The sequence below is a fragment of the Barbus barbus genome (genome assembly GCF_936440315.1).
Source record: "Barbus barbus genome assembly, chromosome: 30".
In the NCBI taxonomy this organism is placed as follows: Eukaryota; Metazoa; Chordata; class Actinopteri; order Cypriniformes; family Cyprinidae; genus Barbus; species Barbus barbus.
This window is the reverse complement of record NC_136758.1, coordinates 2095391-2121686: the sequence shown is the minus strand read 5'-3', so window position 1 is coordinate 2121686 and position 26296 is coordinate 2095391. Positions and strand designations below refer to the sequence as shown.

General features: G+C 38.9%; 3 protein-coding genes across 5 annotated transcripts in view; 2 read left to right on the top strand and 1 right to left on the bottom strand.

Annotated features, from left to right (window-relative positions):
- Positions 1 to 6145, top strand: part of LOC306850105 (choline/ethanolamine transporter flvcr2a-like) — a 43505-nt gene extending 37360 nt beyond the window's left edge. Inside the window, exon 10 of the mRNA XM_079385548.1 lies at positions 637 to 6145. Within this exon, the coding sequence (XP_079241674.1) occupies positions 637 to 696 (60 nt within the window). The 3' untranslated portion in view covers positions 697 to 6145. The remainder of the gene's footprint in view (positions 1 to 636) is intronic.
- Positions 6146 to 7092: 947 nt separating this feature from the next.
- LOC306850674 (ergosterol biosynthetic protein 28 homolog) lies at positions 7093 to 12931 on the bottom strand. 2 transcript variants are annotated; one of them, XM_079386458.1, is made up of 5 exons: positions 12820 to 12931; positions 12089 to 12269; positions 11724 to 11814; positions 10638 to 10756; positions 7093 to 8358 (listed from the first exon to the last, which is right to left on the bottom strand). In XM_079386458.1, the coding sequence occupies exons 2-5, from the start codon at positions 12219 to 12221 to the stop codon at positions 8270 to 8272; spliced, it is 432 nt and encodes a 143-aa protein (XP_079242584.1). In that variant the 5' UTR covers positions 12222 to 12269; positions 12820 to 12931; the 3' UTR covers positions 7093 to 8269. The 2 variants fall into 2 exon arrangements, with proteins under 2 accessions (XP_079242584.1, XP_079242583.1); XM_079386457.1 differs by having other exon boundaries at positions 12089 to 12231; positions 12820 to 12924.
- An 811-nt stretch (positions 12932 to 13742) lies between these two features.
- Positions 13743 to 26296, top strand: part of ttll5 (tubulin tyrosine ligase-like family, member 5) — a 126462-nt gene continuing 113908 nt past the window's right edge. For both annotated transcript variants that reach the window (XM_079386449.1, XM_079386448.1), the window contains exons 1-10: positions 13743 to 13859; positions 14914 to 15044; positions 17013 to 17119; positions 17643 to 17725; positions 18169 to 18275; positions 19570 to 19700; positions 19835 to 19917; positions 21021 to 21090; positions 21177 to 21261; positions 26041 to 26142. In XM_079386449.1, coding sequence (XP_079242575.1) covers positions 14980 to 15044; positions 17013 to 17119; positions 17643 to 17725; positions 18169 to 18275; positions 19570 to 19700; positions 19835 to 19917; positions 21021 to 21090; positions 21177 to 21261; positions 26041 to 26142 — 833 coding nt within the window. In that variant the 5' untranslated portion in view covers positions 13743 to 13859; positions 14914 to 14979. The remainder of the gene's footprint in view (positions 13860 to 14913; positions 15045 to 17012; positions 17120 to 17642; positions 17726 to 18168; positions 18276 to 19569; positions 19701 to 19834; positions 19918 to 21020; positions 21091 to 21176; positions 21262 to 26040; positions 26143 to 26296) is intronic.

Below are 26296 nucleotides of genomic sequence, written 5' to 3'. Positions count from 1 at the left end.
TAAACAACACTCATCTGCCTGTTGTTGTTGTTTTATGTCACGATATGTGCATTGATTGTATACACACAGTATATTAAATCTCAAAATGTAAACTATATTAATGCCCAGGTCTAAAATGCTAACATTTTAGCATTCAGGCATGAAGATATTAAGATATTAGGAACATTAACATTATGATTTTCTGTAAAGCTGCTTTTAAAAAAAAGTATTGTGACAAGCACTTTACAAATCAATTTGATTTTACTATTTCTGTCTATTACTTTTCTTGGTTCGTTTGTACAGTTTTAGATTTCTACAGTCCATTTCTCGCTGCATTTTTTATGTTACACTGTAAAATAAAAATAGTTCAACTTAAAATGTTACCCCACTGCCTTAAAATTTTTAGTTTAGTCAGCTAAAATATTCCAGTTGTCCCTTAAATTAACATTGAGTAACTTAAAATTTCAAGTTGTCTAAACTGAACATTTTAAGTCAGCGGGGTAACAAATTATTTTAAGTTGAAACAACTTTTTGAAACATTTTTTTTTTACAGTGTAGTTTATGTCAAAATTATTATAGTTCCTTATATGTAAGGAATTATAATCATTGTGATTGTGAACGGATGCTTGATTTACCCTGTTTGTTTCTTCTGTTCAGGACTCATCTGTACATTCCCAAGATGATAAATCATTGCCTGTAAAAGAGGTGAAGATGTAAAGACCATAAGAATCATCACAACTCCATATGAACCATCATATGCATAAATCCTCCTGAACTTTACAGTCAATATCCTGAACAATGACAGCTCAGTTTACATACTCAAGCACAACCAAAAGTACGTTTTGTAACTTTACATTGTAATATCCTGTTGTTGTTCCTTCAGTATTTAAACTAACCAATAGTTAAAGCATCCACGGCACAACATTCAGTGGGAATCATTCATGAAAAACGCGCACAAAAATTGCATGCCGTTGCATTCAATTCACACAAGTATGGATATATGAACTATTCACATGAACTGCTCGTGTTTCATGTTGTAATGTGTAATTTTCTATGTCTTCTTATGTGTATCTGTAATGCCAAGCCAGCAGAGGGAGCCCTCACCCGAGTACTGACTGCACGCTCCCTCTGCTGCTTCTACAGTCACTTCCTGTTTGGGATTATTTAAGCTGAAACCATGTGCTTCCTCTTCGCGAAGTATTGCCAGTTACCTGTCTTACTGAGCGTTATTCTGATTTTTCTGATTGCTTTCACGTGTATGTTTCTGCCTCGTTTTCTGACCATCGATTTCTCGGATTACCCTATTTGGATTGTTTGCTTGTGTGGACTGAATTCAAGGTTTGACATTATTGCCTGGCTTCTCACTTTCTATTTACGGATTATCCCCTGGACTGTTGAACGATTGGACTGCTCTTTTGGTTTTGACCCACTGCCTGATTACACGTGTATGTTTGTTGCTGTTTGTAATAAACTTCCGCACATGGATTCTAACGCCGCCTCAGCGTCTATGTTACAGAATACTTCGCCTACCATGGATCCAGCGGAGGTTTCCAACTTGCAAGCAGCATTCGCTTACCAAAGTGAACTATTGAAGAGTTATCAAGAGCAGCTCACTAAACTACAATCAGTCAACGAACACTTGACGCACTACGTACGATCCCTTCCACCTCCCATGCCATCAGTGGTAAGCTTCGCTCTTCCTAATAAGTTTGATGGAACTGCTGAGCAATGCAAGGGTTTTGTTCGTCAAGTGAGACTGTATTTTGATCATCAAAGGGATCGATTCGAGTCTGAGGAAAAGAGATGTGCTTTTCTAATGACTTTGCTCACGGGAAGAGCCCTCGACTGGGCTTCAGCTGTATGGGATACCGATCCTCTATTCAAGACATCTGTCGATTGTTTTTTACAACAAATTCATGAGGTCTTCGAATATCCCGCAGGGGGCAGGGATATTTCGACTCAAATTATTCATGCTAAGCAAGGTAACCGAACTGCAGCTGATTATGCTATTGAGTTTCGTACTCTGGCAGCCCAGAGCGGGTGGAATGATGTGGCGCTCAAAGCCATCTTTTACAACAGTCTCAATGTTGATCTGCAAACAGAGCTCGCCTGTCGTCGAGAGAACTCATCGTTTTCAGAACTCGTTAATCTCACCATTAAGATAGACAATCTCATGAGGCAGACACCAAGGCAACGTATTAAATCAAGTGGTCATCGCAATTCCCCGATCTGCATTCCAACAATGGAACAATCATCTGTTGAACCCATGCAACTTAATGCTTCACGACTGTCTGAGGAAGAACGAACAAGACGTCGACAAAATCATCTGTGTTTTTACTGCGGTGAACCAGGCCATCGTAGTGTGGGATGTCCACTCAAGGTCAAACCTTCATCAGGGGTAAATATCCACAACTTCTCTGTTCTAAGAAATAAATCACTTACCTTACCTGTTACCATAAGAACTGATACTCTGTCTCTTGATCTGACAGCGATGATTGATTCTGGAGCCACATTGAATCTCATCAATAAGGACATCATCAAGAAATATAACATCCCAACCCAACCATGCATTCCACCCATCCAGATCAAAGCTATCAACGACTCTCTCATCGATCATGGTATCCACTGCCAGACAAAAACATTAAAACTTCAAGTTGGTCTGTTTCACCAAGAAAATATCACCTTGTATGTGGTAGACTCACCCAAATACGAAGTCATCCTAGGATTTCCCTGGCTCTCCATCCACGATCCGTCCATTTCCTGGTTTCAAGGGGAACTAATTCACTGGTCACCATTCTGTGAGAAGAACTGTTTTTCCAGCCTGTTACAACCCTGTCTCACCACAAGCATTGAGAGCCCTGAGACACAGGTAAAAATAACCATCCCCAGTCATTATCAAGATTTATCTGAAGTTTTTAGCAAAACCAAAGCCACGCAACTCCCTCCACATCGTCCTTGGGACTGTGCGATTGATCTGCTTCCCAACGCCATGCCTCCTAAAAGTAGAGTTTATCCTTTGTCCAGAACGGAGGATCAGGCTATGGAGGAATACATTGATGAAGCTCTAGACTCTGGTTTCATCCGTTCGTCCACATCCCCTGCCGCAGCCGGATTCTTCTTCGTGAGCAAGAAGGATGGTGGTTTGAGACCCTGCATAGATTACCGTGGACTCAACAACGTCACAGTAAAGTTCCGATACCCCTTGCCGTTAGTACCCCCGGCTCTAGAGCAACTACGGGAAGCCAACATTTACACCAAGCCTGCGAAGTGCATACAACCTCATCAGGATCAAGGAGGGTGATGAGTGGAAGACTGCATTTCTCACCACCAGGGGGCACTATGAGTACCAGGTAATGCCGTATGGGTTAGCCAACGCTCCAGCTGTCTTCCAGTCCTTCATCAATGAAATTCTCAAAGACTTCATGAACAAATTTGTTATTGCCTACATCGACGATATTCTGATTTATTCCAAGACTGAAGCAGAACATATTACCCATGTCCGTGCAGTACTGTCCCGCCTGTTGGAGAACCAACTTTATGTCAAGGCTGAAAAATGTGAGTTCCACGTTCACCAAACCTCATTTCTCGGCTATCAAGTTAGCCATCATGGAGTTAAAATGGACTCAACCAAGGTTCAAGCAGTCACGGAATGGCCTCAACCCACTACCATCAAGGAGCTTCAAAGATTCCTGGGGTTTGCCAACTTCTACCGCCGCTTCATCAGAAATTACAGTACCATAGCTTCTCCACTTACCTCACTCCTCAAAAATAAACCTAAGAAACTCTGTTGGACAGAAGAGGCAAGTCATGCTTTCGTCACTCTCAAGTCAAGCTTCACCTCAGCCCCCATCCTTAAACACCCTGACCCCGATTTACCATTTATTGTGGAAGTGGATGCCTCAGATTGCGGGATAGGAGCTATTCTCTCCCAACGGCATGGTCAACCAGGCAAGCTTCATCCATGTGCCTTCTACTCCAGGAAACTCACTAGTGCAGAGAGGAATTACGACGTGGGAAATAAGGAATTGTTATCCATGAAAGCCGCCATCGAGGAGTGGCGACACTGGCTGGAGGGTGCTCGCCATCCTTTCCAAGTTATCACTGATCACAAGAACCTTGAATACATCAAAGGAGCCAAAAGACTTAACCCTCGTCAAGCTCGATGGGCCCTCTTTTTCACTCGTTTCAATTTCACAGTCACTTATAGACCAGGAAGCAAAAACAGCAAGGCAGACGCTCTCTCCCGCAAGCATGATCCTCCTATGGACAATCTCAAACCTGAACCCATCCTACCACCCACTGTCATTCTGGCTCCAGTCTCATGGGACATCATGGACGAAATTCATCGCCGGCACGAACAAGATCCACCACCACCACAATGTCCCCCAAACAAACATTATGTACCCCAAGAGATGCGTCGCCAAGTATTACAATGGGTTCATACCTCCCTCAGTGCTGGTCATCCAGGTATATCACGCACCCTACACCTGTTAAAAAATTCATTCTGGTGGCCATCTATGACCAAGGACACGACCGATTTCGTTAAATCATGCCAGGTCTGCGCCCAATCCAAGACCCCCAAGGAATTACCCTCAGGCCTACTCCAACCATTACCTATTCCACAACGACCCTGGTCTCATCTTTCCATTGACTTTGTCACTGACCTGCCACCTTCCAATGAATTCACAACCATTCTAGTAATCATTGACCGTTTCTCCAAGTCATGTCGTTTAATCCCTTTAAAAGGATTACCCACAGCCATGGAAACGGCCTTAACTCTCTTTAATCACGTCTTCCGTATCTATGGTTTACCTGAAGACATTGTCAGTGACAGAGGAACTCAATTCACCTCTCAAGTCTGGAAAGCCTTCTGCAAACAGCTGGACATTAACGTCAGCCTCACCTCAGGATATCATCCTCAGAGCAATGGTCAGGTGGAGAGACTAAATCAGGAGATCGGCCGATACCTACGTACTTATTGTAGTCGCGAACAACATAGGTGGTCAGAGTTTCTCCCCTGGGCCGAATATGCCCAAAACTCACTCACTCATGCATCTACAGGCCTCACCCCCTTCCAGTGCGTCCTGGGATTTCAGCCCCCCATGTTCCCGTGGTCAGGTGAACCTTCCTCGGTTCCGGCTGTCGACGACTGGATTAAGCGTAGTGAGAGGGTGTGGGACAGTGCTCATGTGCGTCTCCAGCGGGCTGTACGGGATCAGGAGATCCAAGCCAACAGACGCCGCCGTCCACACCCTCCCTACCAACCTGGACAGCGGGTCTGGCTTTCTACGAGGGACATCAAGCTGCGGCTGCCCAGCAGGAAGCTCAGCCCAAGGTATGTAGGTCCTTTCAAGATTCTTAAAAGAATTAATGAAGTAACCTACCAGCTTGAGCTTCCTGCTAACTACCGTATCTCTCCCTCTTTCCATGTGTCCCTCCTCAAACCGGTCCACCCGGAGGCTGACCCCGGCCAGCTTGCCCCAGAACCACCGCCACCCCTGGATGTAGACGGCATGCCCGCCTATCAGGTAAAGGAGTTACTGGACTCTCGGCGTAGAGGGGGTCAGCTCCAATATTTGGTGGACTGGGAGGGCTATGGACCTGAGGAGAGGTCATGGGTGGCCGCCAACGACATTCTGGATCCATCTCTCACCGAGGAGTTCCATCGAGCCAGACCCGACCGTCCAGCACCACGACCACGGGGACGTCCTCGCCGAGCTCCAGGAGTCGCTCCTAGAGGGAGGGGTTCTGTAATGCCAAGCCAGCAGAGGGAGCCCTCACCCGAGTACTGACTGCACGCTCCCTCTGCTGCTTCTACAGTCACTTCCTGTTTGGGATTATTTAAGCTGAAACCATGTGCTTCCTCTTCGCGAAGTATTGCCAGTTACCTGTCTTACTGAGCGTTATTCTGATTTTTCTGATTGCTTTCACGTGTATGTTTCTGCCTCGTTTTCTGACCATCGATTTCTCGGATTACCCTATTTGGATTGTTTGCTTGTGTGGACTGAATTCAAGGTTTGACATTATTGCCTGGCTTCTCACTTTCTATTTACGGATTATCCCCTGGACTGTTGAACGATTGGACTGCTCTTTTGGTTTTGACCCACTGCCTGATTACACGTGTATGTTTGTTGCTGTTTGTAATAAACTTCCGCACATGGATTCTAACGCCGCCTCAGCGTCTATGTTACAGTATCATGATGTTTGCATGATGGTTCGTTAGAGCTGACCTAAACTTTAGTTATGAGATCCAAATGATGAACTAATCTAACTGTCTCTGCAACAGACACATCTAGATCTGATTCAGGAGATCTCTCTCTGTGTTCAGGTGAGGTGGAGGTTGATGCTGGACATCATCGCTCTATTATTATGGAAGGTCAAAGTCCTTCAAAGAAACCATCAACTCAATTTTTTGCTTTAACTGCATCCAGAGAACATTATGGATTTTGTGGGAAAAAAAATATATTTATAAAGGTGTGTTTATGTGAAGTTTAAGAGATTAAATGGAGATTTTTTTTTCCACTCCTTTGCAGACTCTTAAGTTGAAAGATCTCAATGGGATTCTCCTGGCTAAATAAAGGATATATATATATATATATATATATATATATATATATATATATATAATCATTGAGACTTTACAATCTCGTCAAATACTTTTTGTCATTAAAAAATCTCTTTACATTTGACTGCTTTTGTTACTTTGGTAAATGCTTTAAAGCTGTATGAGATGGAAGGTAATATGAGGCACATTTTTGGGCAATTTTGTTGCAAAATTTAGCAAGTTTTTCTTCCAAAAGCACCTAGCAACAAATGTAGCTATTTTTAAAATTTATTTGGCAACTTTTGATAAGTGACTGATAAAAATGAATATTTACCATTTAAATTACACAAAGAGAGAAAACCAAAGATGCCTAGTAGTGCACACATCACGTGAATTAAGTTAGCTGCTATTTGCAATTGTTTAATTTAATAATAATAGTAAAAAATAATTTTGTAATTTAATAATTGTTCATTTATGAAACACTTTGTTAGTAGCTTGTAATAGTGATTGTTGATCAGTTGGTACACTATAAGAAAAATATCTAGGAAAATGGAAAAGGCACTGTTTTTGGGCAAATCAGCAATATTTATTTTTGAGATGCCATGGGCTCTGTGTAATAAATCAGAACACAGTCACAGATGGAAAACAGTTCCGTGTCTGGACAGAAAAGTGGCTTTGATATCAGTTTTGACACTGATTTTGAGCATAGTATCAGTATTGATGATCAGTCACAACTTCTGTGTGTAGAGATGTAGTTAGTTTCTATGTACAGCCGTGTTCTGATCAGATCATTGTTCATGTTAGAAAATTGTGTGGATGTAGTCCTGTGTACTGTTATTGTTTGTACATAATCTAGGAATTCTTGCTGTTTTAAATTAAATCTGACATTCAGTAATAAAGAGTGATAACTAGTGGCTAAACTGCAAACTGTGCACGTCTTGTTGTTAGTGAGCTATTATTTAACATGCAAATGAGTCATGTAAACTATTCCACATGCATTCTAGAGAAACCACTGTGACATGACCAGAAATAAACATTCATGAACAGCTCCTACTAAAACCCTTTCATTTAAAGGCTTTTGCTTGAATGCTTGACGGTCATTATTTAAACAAATATAAATGTAAATACAACATTTCCCCCAGGAGCTCAGAGCTGTGATCCAAAGAAGCAGCTCAAATGTGTCAGGTTTTCAGACTTACAATTGTGTTATTACGGTTTCCATCACTGCATTATCATTCAAAAACAGTAGTGCCCAGACTTTTTAATACAAAGGGCCACAAATCAACATTGATTGATTTTTTTAAAATGTAACTAAACATCAATATATATTTTTAGATGAAAAAACCCCCAAAAAACAATTGTATTGTTTTCCGCACTTCAATTTAGAAACAAAACAAGAAGTTAAAACAAAAATATCAAGTAGAAATGATAATATTCTTCAAAGGCAGGGTGCAGTGGTTTGTGCATCTCAGCTAAAAATAACACAAAAGTACCGGTACTATAATTGCTTTTGGACAATTAAACTTCAAAAAAACATAAAATGATTGCTATTTTAATATTACACGGATGTTAAAGTGATAAAAAGGTAGTTTGGGCCTCATATGTTCTGCCAACCAGTTGATATGAGGACAGGCATGTAAAGCAGTGACCCATCAGAAAACACTGTGACACTGCTCTTCCCATCACAGCCGTCCCACGCCGAAGCCATCAGAGATGAAGCATCAGTCGTGATGCTGTGAGTATCACTCAGTTCCTCTTCTTCTGACGAGCTCCCACAACTTCCTGAGGCTCAACGGTACACTGGAAGCCAATTAACATGCCCACGATAGAGAAACCTACAAACACAAACACTGTTATAGGCCGGTATGAAGATGATACGGACTCTTCAAATGCTGAACAACTAACAACAGAATTGATAAATATTTTTTTTCCATTACATTTCTCTCAAATATGGAGTATGTATTTGAAAGTCAGTGTTTGTACAGACACAAACTACTTCAAGGTTTCCGATAAAATCTACCTCCATGCTGTATATTTGTGTATGCAGGTGTACACTACTCTTCAAAAAAGTTCTTAACATTTTTCAAAGTCTCTTCTGCTCACTGAGGCTGCATTTATTTGATCAAAAATACAGTATTATTTTAAAATATTATTACAATTTAAAATAAGTGTATTCTATGTGAATATACAGTGGTGTGAAAAAGTGTTGGCCCCCTTCCTGATTTTTTTATTTTTTTGCATGCTTGTCACACTTTAATGTTTCAGATCATCACACAAATTTAAATATTAATCAAAAGACAACAAGTAAACACAACATGCAGTTTTTGAATGAAGTTTTTTATTATGAAGGGAAAACAAAATCCAAACCCACATGGCCCTGTGTGAAAAAGTGCTTGCCCCCTAAACCTAATAACTGGTTGGGCCACCCTTAGCAGCAACAACTGCAATCAAGCGTTTGTGAGTCTGTTACAGCACTGTGGAGGAGTTTTGGCCCATTCATCTTAGCAGATTTGTTATAATTCAGCCACATTGGAGGGTTTTCGAGCATGAACCGCCTTTTTAAGGTCATGCCACAGCATCTCAATAGGATTCAGGTCAGGACTTTGACCAGGCCACTCCAAAGTCTTCATTTTGTTTTTCTTCAGCCATTCAGAGGTGGATTTGCTGGTGTGTTTTGGATCATTGTCCTGCTGCAGAACCCAAGTTCGCTTCAGCTTGAGGTCACAAACAGATGGCCGGACATTGTCCTTCAGGATTTTTTGGTAGGCAGCTGAATTCATGGTTCATTTATCACAGCAAGTCTTCCAGGTCCTGAAGCAGCAAAACAGCCCCAGACCATCACACTACCACCACCATATTTTACTGTTAGTATGATGTTCTTTTTCTGAAATGCTGTGTTACTTTTACGCCAGATGTAATGGGACACACACCTTCCAAAAAGTTCAACTTTTGTCTCGTCAGTCCACAGAGTATTTTCCCAAAAGTCTTGGGGATCATCAAGATGTTTTCTGGCAAAACTGAGTCTTTATGTTCTTTTTGCTCAGCAGCGGTTTTCTTCTTGGATCTCTGCCATGCAGGCCATTTTTGCCCCGTCTCTTTCTTATGGTGGAGTCATGAACACTGACCTTAACTGAGGCAAGTGAGGCCTGCACTTCTTTAGATGTTGTTGTGGGGTCTTTTGTGACCTCTTGGATGAGTCTTCGCTGCGCTCTTGGGGTAATTTGGGTCGGCCGGCCACTCCTGGGAAGGTTCACCACTGGTCCATGTTTTCTCCATTTGTGGATAATGGCTCTCACTGTGGTTCGGTGGAGTCCCAAAGCTTTAGAAATGGCTTTATAACCTTTTCCAGACTGATAGATCTCAATTACTTTCATTTGCTCCTGAATTTCTTTGGATCTCAAGCACTTTTTCACACAGGGCCATGTGGGTTTGGATTTTGTTTCCCTTCATAAAAAAAACCCCCTTCATTTAAAAACAGCATGTTGTGTTTACTTGTGTTATCTTTGATTAATATTTAAATTAGTTTGATGATCTGAAACATTAAAGTGTGACTAACATGCAATAAAATACAAAATCAGGAAGTGGTTTTCACACTACTGCGTGTTAAACTGTAATGTATTTCTGTGATCTGCAGCTGTATTTTCAGCATCATTACTCCAGTCTTCAGTGTCACATGATCTTCAGAAATCATTATAATATACTGATTTACTGCTCAACAAACATTTCTGATTATTATCAGTGTTGAACACAGTTGTGCTGCTCAATATTTTTGTGGAAACCGTGATACATTTTATTTTTCAGGATTCACAGATGAATAGAAAGTTCAACAGAACAGCATTTATTTGAAACAGAAATCTCTTGCAACATTATAAATGTCTTTACTGTCACTTCGGATCAATTTAATGCGTCTTACCCCAAAAGTTTGAATGGTAGTGTATCATGGTTTCCAAAACATGTGACATGGAACGACAGTTTTTAACACTGATAATAATAAGAAATATTTCTTGAGCAGCAAATCATTTCAGAATATTACTGTTTTTACAATATTGTTAGTGTAATTTTATGTTCACTTGTCACCCAATAGATGTTACAAAAATAGGAGTAGATCACTCACTGGCTACAATCAGAGGTGCCATGACTCCAATGTTCAGAGGAGCGGTTTTATAGATAAATGCTTCGGACAGGAAGTGGCCAAGCGCCAGAACAAATGTCCACAGAGTGATATGATAAAGCCTGGAATGAGGGCAAGAAAGAGACGTTAGCTTCATTCCAGCAGAATTCAGTCCACACACACACACACACACACACACACACACACACACACACACACACACACGCGCGGACACACACGCACAGACACGCACACACACAGACACGCACACACACAGACACGCACACACACACACGGACACGCACACACACGGACACGCACACACACGGACACGGACACACACGGACACGGACACACACGGACACACACAGACACGGACACACACAGACACGGACACACACAGACACACACAGACACGCACACACACGGACACGCACACACATAGACACGCACACACACACACGGACACGGACACACACGGACACGGACACACACGGACACACACAGACACGGACACACACAGACACGGACACACACAGACACACACAGACACGGACACACACAGACACGGACACACACAGACACACACGCACGGACACGCACAGACACAGACACGGACACACACAGACACGGACACACACAGACACGGACACACACAGACACGGACACACACACGGACACACACAGACAGACAGACACACAGACACACAGACAGACAGACAGACACACAGACACACAGACACACAGACAGACACACACACACACACACACACACACAGACACACACACACACACAGACACACACACACACACAGACACACACACACAGACACACACACACAGACACACACACACACAGACACACACACACAGACACACACACACAGACACACAGACACAGACACACAGACACACACAGACACACAGACACACACAGACACACACACAGACACACACAGACACACACACACAGACACACACAGACACACACAGACACACACAGACACACAGACACACAGACACACACACACACAGACACACACACACACAGACACACACACACAGACACACACACAGGAGGATCCTTACGTTCTGTTCTGAATGTCTATGGCACAGGCGCAGCGGATGATGGAGGACAGGAGGGTCCATATGCCAAAAGTTCTCGCCTGAAGACCGTTTACTAAAGATTAACACATCAGGGTGTTTAGCACATACAGTGACTTAACTCTGGCTGACAATTTGTACAATTTCTAATGTTCTTTAACTATCTGCTTATATTCTTATTTGTTACACTATTTAAAAAAAAAATGATGGCATTGTGTCTGAATGCTTTCTGTGTTCATGGACAGTACACACAGTAACTGAAATAGCGGTAATGTTTTTTTGTTAAGTGATAATGTTAGTAATGAGTCAGTAATGAATAAAGGTGATGATTATGAAGGGCAGGTCTTGACCATAATCAGGTGTTCCTGTGTAGAGCTTCTCGGACAGGAAGCTGTGGTCTCTGAAGCTCTGCACTGTGTTTCCCATCGCGATCACTGACACCATGAGCAGCCAGCTCCTCAACACATTCAGACAGCGACTCATCCTTCACCTGCTGGAGATCAGCACCAGGGCTAGAAGATCAGCTCAGTGCTGCACATACCGTACTGAATGACTGCTATGCTCGTGTAGCATGGTATTACTCATATGCAAAGAACATGGTACTTCTCTGTCTGGGTTGTTAGGCTATCATAAACTCATCTGGATCATCATTACACATTAGACCCTGGACCATAAAAACAACCATAAGGCTCTTTTTTCCCCATTAATGTATGGTTTGTTATGATAGAACAATATTTGTCTGAGATACAACTATTTAAAAATCTGGAATCTGAGGGTGCAAAAAAAATCTAAATATTGAGAAAATCTCCTTTAAAGTTGTTCAAATTAAGTTCTTAGCAATTAATAATCAAACATTAAATTTTGATATATTTACGGTAAGAAATTCACTAAATATCTTCATGGAACATGATCTTTACTTAATATCCTATTGATTTTTGGCATAAAAGAGAAAAGTATAATTTTGACCCATACCATGTATTGTTGTCTATTTGTACAAATATACCTGTGCTACTGATGACTGCTTTTGTGCTGCAGGGTCACATGTGATAATATACGACACTGTTTATAACATAATTCTTACCTTATGTACGTGTTCCAGGACGTATATGTACTGTGTAGCTATGTATTCACAAGCATCAGCCGGCGTGATTGACTCCTCTTCATCAAACCGCGTCAAGTTCACAACATTGAGCAGTGATGGACATGAACGCGGTCCAATCAGAAACTGCGGAAGACGGCTGCGTCACGTCGTACCACCACCCCATTGGGTAGTTTGGGACCATCTTTTAAAAGACCGCCCACTTCTAGGAGTTCGGACCAATCACTGGCCGATAAGCATCTGATGATTTCTAAAGGAGCGTCAGGTAGTAGCATTTTAAATTTAACAACATATTATACATTTGTTTATTTTATTAGGAAAATACAGTATACATAAGAAGAAGTGGGCTCATTTTATAAATGACTTTAAATTAAATGTAAAAAATTTGCATTGTATATAATTATAAAGTATATAATTTTCTTCCTTTCTTTTTTCTCTTCTCTTTTTTTATTTATTTTCTGACAACTAATATGATAATGTGAATATTGTTCTTGTGGCACTGAATTAATAAAGAATTAAAAAATAATAATTTTAACTTGATAATTATTTATTAAGCACCGTACATGTTTATAATAAAACATTTGTTATTTTTAAGGTTAGCATAGGCTAAATCAAACAAACCAACAAATAAGACCCCCTTAAACTCTAAGGTCTAAGCTCTATAGATTTAACGTTAGTTGTTAGAGATCGAAAAAGTCTTGCAGAGCTTTAAAAGTAAAAATAAGAGTCATTGTATTTTATTATGAGTGAATGAAATAATTAAGCGTGTAAATGAAAGGGAATTTAATACACATAGCGCTGCTAGTCTTAATTTTGCATTAAAACATTTCGCCTCTTTGGTAATATATTGAAAAGTTCAAACGCGACGCATGCGCACTCGGCGGCCGCCCGTTGGCTGTAGTTCTGTACGCATGCGCACATCGGTAGCTGTCAGCTGGTTGTTATAGTAACAGGCGTCCGGAGTGGGTTATGGAGCTAACAGTTAATAATTCCACGCAAGAGCACTCACTCAACACAAACAGGTATGTTACTAATTACATTTAGCAACTAACTAACTGTCTAATGTGCTGTGTTAGACATTCAGACGCTTAACTTACTTCTTATATCACAGTCTGGCTAACTTAGCTCGATTAGCTAACAGCTAGTGAACACAACTACTAATAATCCTCTTTGCGATATTATATTTATATTACTAACTTTCTTAGAAGGTATTTTCAGTCCTAGTAGACTGGAGTAATTGACAAATAGTAGACGGAGTAGCAATTCATTAAAAAAGACTAATACAGGTCTCAGAAATATGAAATTATAAACCAGAATTAATTCAGACACCTTCAACATTTCTCACATTATCACAGTTTATTCTCTATAGTTTAGAAAATGTAATAAAATATGAGAAGAACTCTGTGTCAGAACAAACTGATCTTGATAATATCAGATAACTTTGATAGAAAGGTTGAATAGCTGTCAGATGTTAAATTTAAGAACACAATTAGATAAAACCAATTTAGCTCAAGCAATCACCAAGCAATGCTTTATTTAGTTCAGTCTGTGGTGGAAAAACATCACTTTAGCAATTACAGAAAAGCAAGACATGCTCAGATCAAAGTGTCTGAATCATTTTTATCTATTTGACTGAATTTATGTGATTAATATGTGCTTTATGTAGCTATCCTCACTTACAGAAATGAACTATAGTGTCCTGCTCCGGCTAGTAAAAACAAGATCAAAAAATTCATAATAATTTTTGGTTTGACTGTATATGTTATTGTATTATGAAAGTTTTATGGTTTAACCTATTTAATGACATATTTAGGTAACTTATTATTTGTTACATTCATTGATTATTATCTTAGTAAACTACTGTCCTTTTAAATCACTTAATTTTGTTATTTTCATTCTATTTTGCACTACTGATAATTTTAGCATAAATGTTGTTTTACTTTATTTTTACTGATTTTGCATGATTCCTCATCCCACACGGAGCAATGTAAAATGTATATGATTTGATATTCATAAATCACAGTTAAGCTGTAATTGTATGACAGCTCTTCTCATGAAGATCTCATTGTTTTCCAGATGAGTTAAGTAGATGGAGATGAGGGCTGTCACGCACACATTGAGCTGACACACACACACACACAGATGGAGATGCCAGCCGCGAGAGAACAGAAGGACGAATCCGAGTTATCGTCTGAAGATGAGCTGGAGTAAGTGTCTTTACTAAAGCAGAATGCTTAACAGTGTTGATCATGGAGATTACATTCAGTTAATCAGTGAGCAGGACTAGTCACGTTACACACAAAACTACAGCAAACATCAGGCGCTGCTTACAGACTGATTTCATGATTTCACAGAGCTTATCGTGACTAAATATAGACGAGTCAGTTCTTAAATAGTAGCAGCCGCTCCTCAGATAGTCTAGAGACGTTCTGCACGTCTGTTTTCAGCAGCACAGCTAAATTCAGCCTCCCTGTGAAGTTTTTATGAGACAACCATGAATATTTTACAAAGTGACAAAAATGACAAAGGTCTGTGGCGATTCAAACCCAAAACTTGTTTAATTCTTTTGGAGGTTAAAGTACTTTTTTCTATCCCAGCTGCTGGGGATCAAACTAATGACCCACATTCTCAAGACATAATAGTGCCTTTAAGCAGACTGCCAAGATGATCATTTGATCACATTAGAATTATGGGCTGTTCGCTGTAGTGCTCTGGAGTATTTGTATAGTGACCAGTTCATTGTAAAAAGACAGTCACTTGCAGGACAAAATTAGTCTAAAACCTAGTAATGCTTAATAATGTGCAGTTTATAAAATTACGTTAATATCAGGATCATTTTTGTAATAGTTTTAAATTGAGCAAAAATTCACAGATTTCATGAATTAACTTGAATTAACAAAACAGTAATTAATATCAAATTGTACATTTAATGTAAATACTGTATATCCAGCCTTACTCGAATATACTAAATAACAAGTCTCAACTGCTTGGTTGCTTGTATTGTTGCAAAATGTTATCTTATTGCACAGTTCTAATCTGATCAATACAACCACAAAGCATTATAAACACTATCGTTATGATTTTCTGTAAAGCTGCTTTGAAACAATGTGTATTGGAAAAATTGCTATATCAATTAAGTTTACTTAGATTTGACAACTTAACTTGATGTGCATGTTATTTTTTAATGCTGTAATTAAAAAATAATAAGTGTATCAAATAAAATACATTTCAAATGAAAAGGTGACATTTCATTATTTTGTGAATGTAAAGTGCTTTTTTGAGGGGAAATGCTCATAAAAAGGGTGCACAACGCTCCAAAGAGCTGTCACTGTTTGGTAAACCAGGCCTTGACTGATGCATTGGTCTGTAGCTGGTTTAGACTGTTACACTTTTACATGCATGAGATTGGTCTTATGTCAGGATGTAGCTTAATCTGTCTGCAAAAACAGACTCAATGAAAAGTCTGTCTTTTAATTAGATTTCTTCTGCTATATAGTCTGGATGATTGAACATGATCAGATAATGATTGCATTCACAGCCTGTCTTGCCTTGCTGTCATGTGTGATCGATAAGCATATATCAGCGTACCATCTTATCTCTGAGTCTGTTCACATATATCACTTCAGGGTCTCATATTGCACAGGTTTTTATCAGAGTTGCTCTTTTTCCTGTAAAACATTTTAATATTTGCATATCTTTGTCAGAGCTGTGTAATGCAGTTAGTTGTGCATTGATTTACTAACTACCACTTGCCTTCAGTGTTGTGTGATACCAAAGACTCTATATTACCAAGACGGTTCACTTACATTACTATGAATGGGAAAAAAAGCAAAAGCTAAATATATTACATCGTGCAATATAGCAGCTCTAGTAAAATGAAGTCCAGCCTTCTAAATTAAAGAGCCAATCACCAGTTGGCAAAGTCATTGTGTCACCACAGCTGCCATTAGAACTGAAATAAATTTGAGTGTAAGAAACTGGACATTAATGAGATGCTGTTTAAATATGAGTTTGGCGTGCAATATTTTTTTTTTTAGATTTTGCCAGTATGGCTGTCGAGTGAACTGACTTTCCTCGAAAGAGACTTTGGTAATATCTCAGTGTCATGTAAATGTGAAATTGATCTGACAGAGGAAATAGCAGATCTCTCTTTGCGTTATGACTTTTTGTGATAGGAAACGTCCGTGCATTGCCTGGAGTGGTGTCAGCAAGCGGATTCCCGTGCTGCTCTTCTGTGCAGAAGCCATTGTGTCCAAAGATGTGGCCATCCGCTCTGTTGGAGGTACAGACAGAAAAATCTTGTGTGCTTGATACAGAATATTAAATTGCAAATCAAGCAAATTCTGTACAGGTACACAACAGAGAAATCTAATCAGTAATTACATCAGTACTTTCATTACTGTGTTTTCTGTATGTAGAATACAGTAGTTCAGTACTGTCAAAACCATAACACACACGCATACATGCATTCTATTTAATAAATATATTGTTTATATAGACGAGATTATAATTTTTTTAACATGTATAGTTTTTTTTTTACTGTATAGTAATTCTTATGTAGTTGTACTCACAACATATTAAAATATTTACTTCTTTCTAGTAACAAATATATATATATATATATATATATATATATATATATATATATATATATATATATATATATATATATATATATATATATATAGCGTGTTTTGTGTTAATATCTAGAGTCTGCTTTTATAAATTTTCTGTTAGCTATGTGGCATTGTAGTGGGACCTTGAAGTGGTAATGCTGATGGGTTTTTCTTACTTTTTTGAAATAGAAAAATATAACTTGGCCTACAAGATTGTGCGTACGGAGAGCCGTCTTGTTCGTGGCATACTGGTCAATCACGGATTCCACGAGGTAGGGCATAGACATTGTTTGAAATGAAACCATACACTGTTTGCTGCCAAAATTAATGCAACTGAGGAGTTTCATCTTGTGTATAGAAATTATTAGTTCGCATTTAATATAGCTTTATAATAATTAAAGAAAAAAAATATTCAAGAAAAAGAGGTTTATAATAACATCTGATATGACTTATGATTTATTTGGCCCACTGGAAACTGAAGTTGAAGTCAAGTGCATTGCATTATGGGATTCCACACAGTACACTTGTACATTGGCACAGTTCAGTTCATTTTAGAAACACAAATATTAAGCCTCCAGCTTCTTATTGCTTTATAAAAGGGGTTCAATACAATAATGTAATAGCAATGAAAATGACTAGAACAATTTTGGGACTCTACAGTATCGTTTTTTAAATTTCGGACATTTCCCTAAAATAAGATTGTTTCTATGTTTAGGTTCACCCAAATAGCAACGATTTTAACCTGATGTGGACCGGCTCGCACCTGAAGCCCTACTTTCTGCGCTCTCTGCAGGATTTCCAGAAAGTCAACCACTTTCCCAGGTGAGTCTGTCATTAGAGAGCTGTCTTGCTGTCTGCATAGGCAGCTTCCTTCTGAGGCTGGATCCTACATGAAACGGGCAAGTCTGCATGTTATATGATTCACGGTTTATTTCAATGAGACAGACAATAGCATTTTAATAAGTTTTATGCTGATATGCATAAAAGTAATCTGCACTAGGGCTGGTTAGCTGTTAAATTGGACATAAGGTGGTTTTTAATATCAACTTTTAAATGATTTAATTATGTACTCTAATTAGTTGTTGAAATATTTTAACAGGTTAAAGACCAATATAATAAATAATGTAATATAGTACATCTGTTTAGTTGACAAACAAGTTTATGGTCATTGAATGCTTTCCTGAGGTAAATGTAACATTAAATTACATTGTTTACAATCGACGTCTTTCTGCGTTTGAAGGACTGATTGATTACACAGAACATGATAGATTTCAGTAAATTGTACTGTTTCTTTCAACACCTTCTGATGTTTATTCATGTTTATTTGGTGCTGTAACTAGTAGTAAAGAGGAAGAGATGATCGGTTCACGTGCTGCTTGAACTGATGCTACACCGATCTGTGACGCCACGTTAAAGAGCCACAAAACCATTTGTTGTTTGGATTTTGTGAAAAATATTGACAATTTGAAAGTTATTGGATGGTAGATATACTTAAAATAATGTTCAGTGACAATGTTCTCACATCAGTAGAAAACACCATTGACTGAAAGGGCAGTTCTTGGGATTTAAGAATCTATGTGTCATTGTTCATCAGAATGAAGATAGATTAAAATTGATTAATAATTTTTGTCAGCCCAGTCCTAGACAGCACACACAAATGTTGGATATATCAGCATTTTCTTTCTCGCGTTGTCACCCATCTTGGATGGATTTTCAGTGAGCAGTGCATTCTGGGATCGCCTCTGTGTTGGGTGCACCTGTGATTTATGGAACATTTCTTTCACCTGAATGTTGTTGGTGTTCAACCAAACACTAGTTTGTGGTGTGCCGTGTGTATCCCACAATGATGATAAATTACAAAAGTCACACACATTCTCACTCAGCAAAAACAACGTCCACACATCCAGCCTTCTAAGTGGGCAGACAGCTTGTGTTCATTGGCAGTTTGAGCCGAGTACATTTTGTTTGGACGCCTGCCTCTCTGAAACGGCGCAATAGATCAAACTGACCATGTGCTGTCGCTGCAGTGTTATTTCAAGGGTTTATGTTCCCCTCGCTATCTCAGATGCTAACCTCATCCTAGGCACTTACGGTCAACGCTCCCTTTGCTTTCCAGGTCGTACGAGCTCACGCGGAAAGACCGGCTCTACAAAAACATCCAGAGGATGCAGCAAACCCACGGCTTTCAAAACTTCCACATCGTACCCCAGACCTTTGTGCTTCCTGCCGAGTACCAGGAATTCAGCAGTGAGTGGGCACCTCGTCCAGTCAGCGCTCGGGCGTGTGTTTGGCTCTTAACATAAACAACATCAATTAGAAAAATGTGTCTGCTTCTCTGCTGGGCTTTAATAACACTCTCTCTGTCCTCACGCAAACCTCAGGCTCTTTCAGCAAAGACAAGGGTGCGTGGATCATCAAACCAGTGGCGTCCTCCAGGGGCAGAGGCATCTACCTGGTCAGCAGTGTAAGTGATCAAGGGAACATGATGTGATAAAGCTCATCTGGAGCATGCACAAGAGGCTCTGTTTCAAAGATCGCCTATTTTTGGGCATTTGTGCGCTTAGCCTGCATTTTTAAACCTTTTAAAGATTTTTAAATCTTTATTTGAATGTGGCAATTAACATTTTATTTTTAAACCTTTGTTTGAATATGGCAACATAATGTTGGCTCTACAATATTTCTATGAATAAATCTCTGACAGAGACCCCTCCCCTCTCCTATCAGCCAATCACTGTGTGCATAGTTAGTAAGCATGCTGACATCATCCATAGCAACGAGATCAACCCCACCCTTATTCTTAGCTTAAGACTTCTCTCTATTCCTTAGTAAAAGTTTGTCTCAGCAGCTTTGTGAATAGATTTTAAGAGAAAACTCTTAGCTAAAAACCTTTACTGCTATTTAGGAGAACTCTTAGTGGTAAGATAAAATGTTTTGTGAATACAGGCCCAGAAATGATTAAAATACCACAGATGGAATATATAAATGTGAACATTTTTCTTCTCTTGTTTCTCTGGTTTACTTTGAAACAATTTTTATTTAGAAATTGCTAGTACATTTAGCAAAAAATGGCAAAGAAACTGAAATTAACATGGAAAGAAATGTGATAGTAGAAAGACTGAAATAGTATTTTCTTGTAAAACATAATCCATTAATCTTTGTAAATCTTTGTTCCTATCCACAAGCTTTACTACACTGTGATAACCACAAAAACTATTAACACTAACATGTATTTTCCTTTACTCAGAAGTACATAAAACAACACGTAAATTCATCATGTGCTCTCTTGCTTCCGTCCTTTGCGAATCTTAATGCAAAAAAATTATTTATGTAGTCCCAATACAAATGAATTACATAAACTTCGATTTTCATATGCAGCAGACAGGAAGCATTTTTAAGCATGGTTTTCTGATGTTCACATCAATGTGCCTCTAATGTCCAAAAATGCTGTCTAGATAGACACCTGACCTAAATATGAGTCTATATTTCTGTCTGAAAGAGTATTTATTATGTTTCTGTACTCTGACAGTTTTGTTCGTGCTGCATGATAACACATGTTTGGTGTTTCAGCCGAGTCAGATCCCACTGGACGAGAATATTCTGGCGTCGCGCTACATCAGCAATCCTCTACTAATTGACGGTGAGTCTACAACACTAACACCAGCAGATTCAACACCATCTGCATAGCGCATGCGTTTAAATTGAGTTTCTTTTGCATATCTGCAGGTTTTAAGTTTGACGTGCGTCTGTATGTGCTGGTGACCTCATACGACCCTCTCCTGATCTATCTCTATGAGGAAGGCCTGGCCAGGTAATTCATTCATCATCCAGACTATGAAATGAACTCCCGCTATATAACAGTAACCGTCGCACATCTAAAATGTGATAAGAAATGTCGTTGCTTACATAGAAAGATGCATGCTTGAACAGACAGAAGGATTGAAGGCTTTCATTTGAACCGCTGTTCTGATGCTCTGCATCTCATGCACTGAGAGATTCAAGTTTACTGTATATTCGAATTCTATAATATAAAACAGTCTGGTAAAATTGGCCATCAGCTGCAGCTGTTGCTGTGAGTGATGTCTGATTGTTGAACAGATTGTTCTTTTGAGTAAGCGACTGGTTGAGACAATTCTCAAAATCAAACTAGGTGGCTCTTACACCATTTTTAACCAAAGAACGGGTTCGAAATAAACAAATCAAACCTGCAGACAGAGTTGAAAGTCAGCTGTTGGTCATGTCAAACTCAAAAAGAACCACATTTTAACAGATTTAAACTACAAAAAGTTGTGATTTGATTAAATAGCTATATAAATGCATCATTCATTCATTCATTCTATACATCTTACCAGTGTGAGCTCTTGTCAAAGCTCTTGTGGGGTCTCCCTAACCAGAGCCCCCCTTCAAAAAATGAAATAAAATGTATAAATAAAACCTTACATATAAATGATTCAAATTTTTTGTCTTGTCCTCGTTATCGTTGAGAAAACCTAATTCTAAAATAAAAGCTTATTTTATGATGATCTTTGAATTATGTGTAGCCTACCAAACAATCACTAAGAAAAAAAAAAATTAAATATCTAGCCTAGGGGTGTGCGATATAGACAAAATATGATTCTGGGATTTTACCGATAACGACAATCAGATGATCTTTTCCTGAGTGTGTCGCGCTGCAGGACCGCTGTGGACAGCTGACTCCTAAAGTTTTTGATAGCTTATTCTTCATGCAAATGCATAAATAATGTTTTGATATTTTAAACCCAAAACGTTGAATACTGATATTTGAAATTATAAAAAAAAAATGAAAAGGTACCTTAAATGTGAAATTAAAACAAGTGAGTTATTGCGATTGAACCGAATCATTTAAACGGTTGATTCAGCAATGAAACAGCTCATGTTGCTCAGAGAAGCTAAACAGTGCTGTGACTGTGTTTGGAAGCATTTTTGTTGGTGAAATAGAGCAAAAACAGGCGATATGGTGTCTAAAATGTAAGTCTATTAATATTAACTTCTTCTTTATTGAACTGATGTATAGGCTAAAATCAATTTCACATTTGTGATTTTTTGCAAAAAATGTCACTCTTCGTGTGATATTGATTAACTATATGAAAATATATAAATATATACATTTTCTGCCCCCATATCTTGAATTTTGGCAGCATTCTGAATGCATTTTATTAGACCGAATCATGCAGTGAAAGAACACACTCTAAATGAGCACAGTCAGTCTAGTTAGTGTTTAAGCACTCATAACTCCTCTTATAGTCTGTATGATAAATTAATCTCTTTACTTTTATCGTACGTATATCTGCACTTTTGTTGCTTATGATGAGGGAATTTGCGAGTTTCTGTCTAAACAAAATTCAGCGATGACTAATCTGAACGCCTCTGATTGGCCACTGCATTCCTAAGCTCAACAGAATCGTGTGTTATTGGTCATAATGAGCAATGCTGTAAAAATAAAATACTTTGTAACGAGCTATTTTTAAATTTAATACAGCAATCAAATCCTTTCATTTCATTTTCACTAGTTTCATGTTTCAAGTATTATAGTTTTATTAAAAAATCAGTGGACCCCCCAAGTATATTGTTTTGGGGTTATGGGTGGTCCCAATGCTGATGGGAGGCCCCCCCCCCCTCAATTCGAACACTGCATCTTACTGTGTCAAGTGATATGACCATTCAAATGTCCCTAAATGATCAATATGATTCAAACTTTGCTGTTTTCAAACCTGTTTCACACACAATCTACCACATGCCTTCCATCGCCTCATTGATAGTTTAGACTTAGGCCTTGTAGAATAATGTGGTTCAATGTCTTTTTGCTGTGAAATGATATGTGAATTTTATAAAGTATTTGTCAGGATAATTTAAAGGTGAACACTTTCTGGACTGAAGCAACATAGGCTAGTGGTTTGGAATAAAGACGTTTTTTTTATGTTTTTGAAAGAAATTTCTTCTGCTCACCAAGGCTGCATGTATTTAATCAAATATACAGTAGTATTGTACAGTAATATTTTGAATTATCAATTTAAAATATACTGTATAGTATATTTATATGTTTCAAATATATAGAGAATATGTGTTAAACTGTAATTTATTGGTGTGATCAGAGCTGTATTTTCAGCATCATTACTCCAGTCTTCAGTGTCACATGATCTTCAGAAATCATAATAATATGTATTATCCAGACATCTTTTTTTCTTTTTTTTTTTTAGAAAAATCTTGTTCAAATGTGATCATCAGGCTTTTGAGGAGTGTTTATTTCTTCATCTCTCAATCATCATTGGATTGCATTGCATTATGTTTGGATCGTTTCAATCTCATCTTACTAAGACATATTATTGGAGATATAGAGTGACCACTGATATTTACATCATTTTATGTCAGTAGTATCTGCTCTACTGTTATAAAGATCTCATAGACTTACAGCGCAAGCATCAGAATTTCATAATTTAAATATCAGCAACTGCAACTTCTACATAAGCAGAAATATTTCTTTAAGACACTGAAATAGCACAGACACTAGATGGCAGCAGAAATGTTTCCAGTACAGTTGGACTGGCTCAACTAGGCCTCAAACAAAGCTTTCCATTGTCTCATTTCTGGAAGGACATTGACAAGAGTTTTTTTTTTTTTAAATAGTGTGTTTTTTTTAAACATTTAAAGCACCATGAAAATGTGAACATTTTAAGGCGGCACGTTCTCAGACTTACATAATTGTCTTTTTAAATGTCTTCTACCTGAAGAGGCTCCTTTTTATGATATTTTTTCATAAGCCACAAATAGTAGTGGGAAAGATTTCTGACTGCTCAGCAGCCGGGGAAAGTCTCACATTCGCCTGTGAAACGCATTCAATCTAGATATACACACGGTGTCCTGCTTTTGGCACAGCGAGGAGAGCGTTTTCTCAGACAAGCGAGTGAGAAGCTCAAACAATCCTCTGATTTTTTGGAAGCCGTGCGGAGTGAAACCGTGTGAAGTGGATGTGCGGTGTATTGTGGGCCGCTGTGGTCTGGTGTGTGTGTAAAACGCTTGGCCTACCTCTATTAGGCTTAGCGCTGACGCCGCCTTTATAGAATGACACTCGAGTTTGTTTTCTGCACACTCTTATGAACTGCTGGCAGTACATCCTGGCGCTTTTCCCAGCTCAACTTTTATCTAGGAGATCCCAGAAGCTTTGGAGGCATTCAGGTGCTCGGTGTGTGCCAGGAAATTCTTCCTCCACATGTGGCGTCCACTCCTCTCAAGCCCAGCGGCGGTGTATTCTGGGAATACCCGTGAGCTTTAGGACAAATCACTCAGATTACGGTTATAAACGGTTTGTGATTATGCAGTATTGTCACTGTACCATCATGTGCAGTTGATGAGGAGAATAAACAGATTAGTTAGTGGCCTTCATGACAGAAACATTATATGCAGCATCAGTACAGAGCGCTGCAGTGATGATGTGTTTTGTAGGCCAACCTGTAAATTAACAAAAACCCAATATTGGCTTTTGGATTACTGCAGAAAATAACTATCAGAATATGACTAGCGATTAAATGAGTTTGCCTTTTGTGTGATGACGTTTATAATCTCTGTACTCCCATTTAGTCACTTGTTAGCAGTGCTTTCTTCAAGAGAAATAAAAGCTTTAAAGGAAAAGTCCACCCAAAAATGAAAATTAGCTCAAAATGTGTTCACCTTCAGGCCATCCAAGATTAGGATGAGTGTGTTTCTTGATCAGATTTGTAGGAATGTGTCTCTGCATCAGTGTCTCAGCAATGGATGCTCTGCAGTGAATGGGTGCCGTCAGAATGAGAGTCCAAACAGCTGATAAAAACATCACAATAATCCACACCACTCCAGTCTATCAGTTAACATCAGAATCTGAAACAAATCCATCATTAAGATGTTTTTAACTAAAATGCGAGTCCATAATCCATAATATTATTTTCTTCAGTTGTCTGGTCTGAATCAGCAGAGAAATCTACACAGATCAAGCTCTGTTTACAAGCCAAGACAGTTCTTCACAAATATGTGGGTGGATTTTGATATGAGAGGAAGCATTATTATTATTAATTATGCACTTGCATTTTAGCCGGAAGCAACAGTTTAAAACAAGGTGGTAAAAACATCTTGATGGATTTGTTTCTTAAAAACATGCAGCTTTTGCCTTCACAAGACCGTTCCTTTATAAAATATCACAAGGGGGGTATAGTTATAGAATAAAACATAAAAATATCTTGAGCTTGTTTTCAGTCTTATTTCAGCCATTTAACCAAAAGCCCCACTGACCTCAGGACGATGGAACTGAAGGTAGTAAAATGTTTGTTTCCAGGTTTCGGCCTACAAAATACGTCATCCCATCACAGCGCTGCTGTTGTAGTTGTGTGATTTGCTAGTTTTAGTTGGATGGCTGTTGCAACACCTCTCTGTTTATGTGTCACATTATTATTAAAAAGATTTGTGGCTGGGGTTTAAGGTCGTCCCGTGTTTGCACAAGGCTGCTTGCTTTGGTACTGTACCTGTTTATTCTTTTCAGCGGGTCAGTTTAATGTCATACTCGCTATTAAGCTCATTTATTCCTTGCGTGTGTGTGTTGTAGGTTTGCCACAGTGAAGTATGACCATGCCACGGCAAACATCAAGAACCAGTTCATGCATCTGACCAACTACAGTGTCAACAAGAAGAGCAGTGACTACATCAGGTGAGCTCTCTCGGGGTTTGATATTTCAACTTCCAGTGTGGATGCGAATATGAATACTGAGAATATAGTTAATTTCAGCGCCAGGCGCAAGATAAATGAGCGTGGAAACAGTACTGTGCTCGTAGTGCATGATCTTCAATTGACCTGTCGGTAA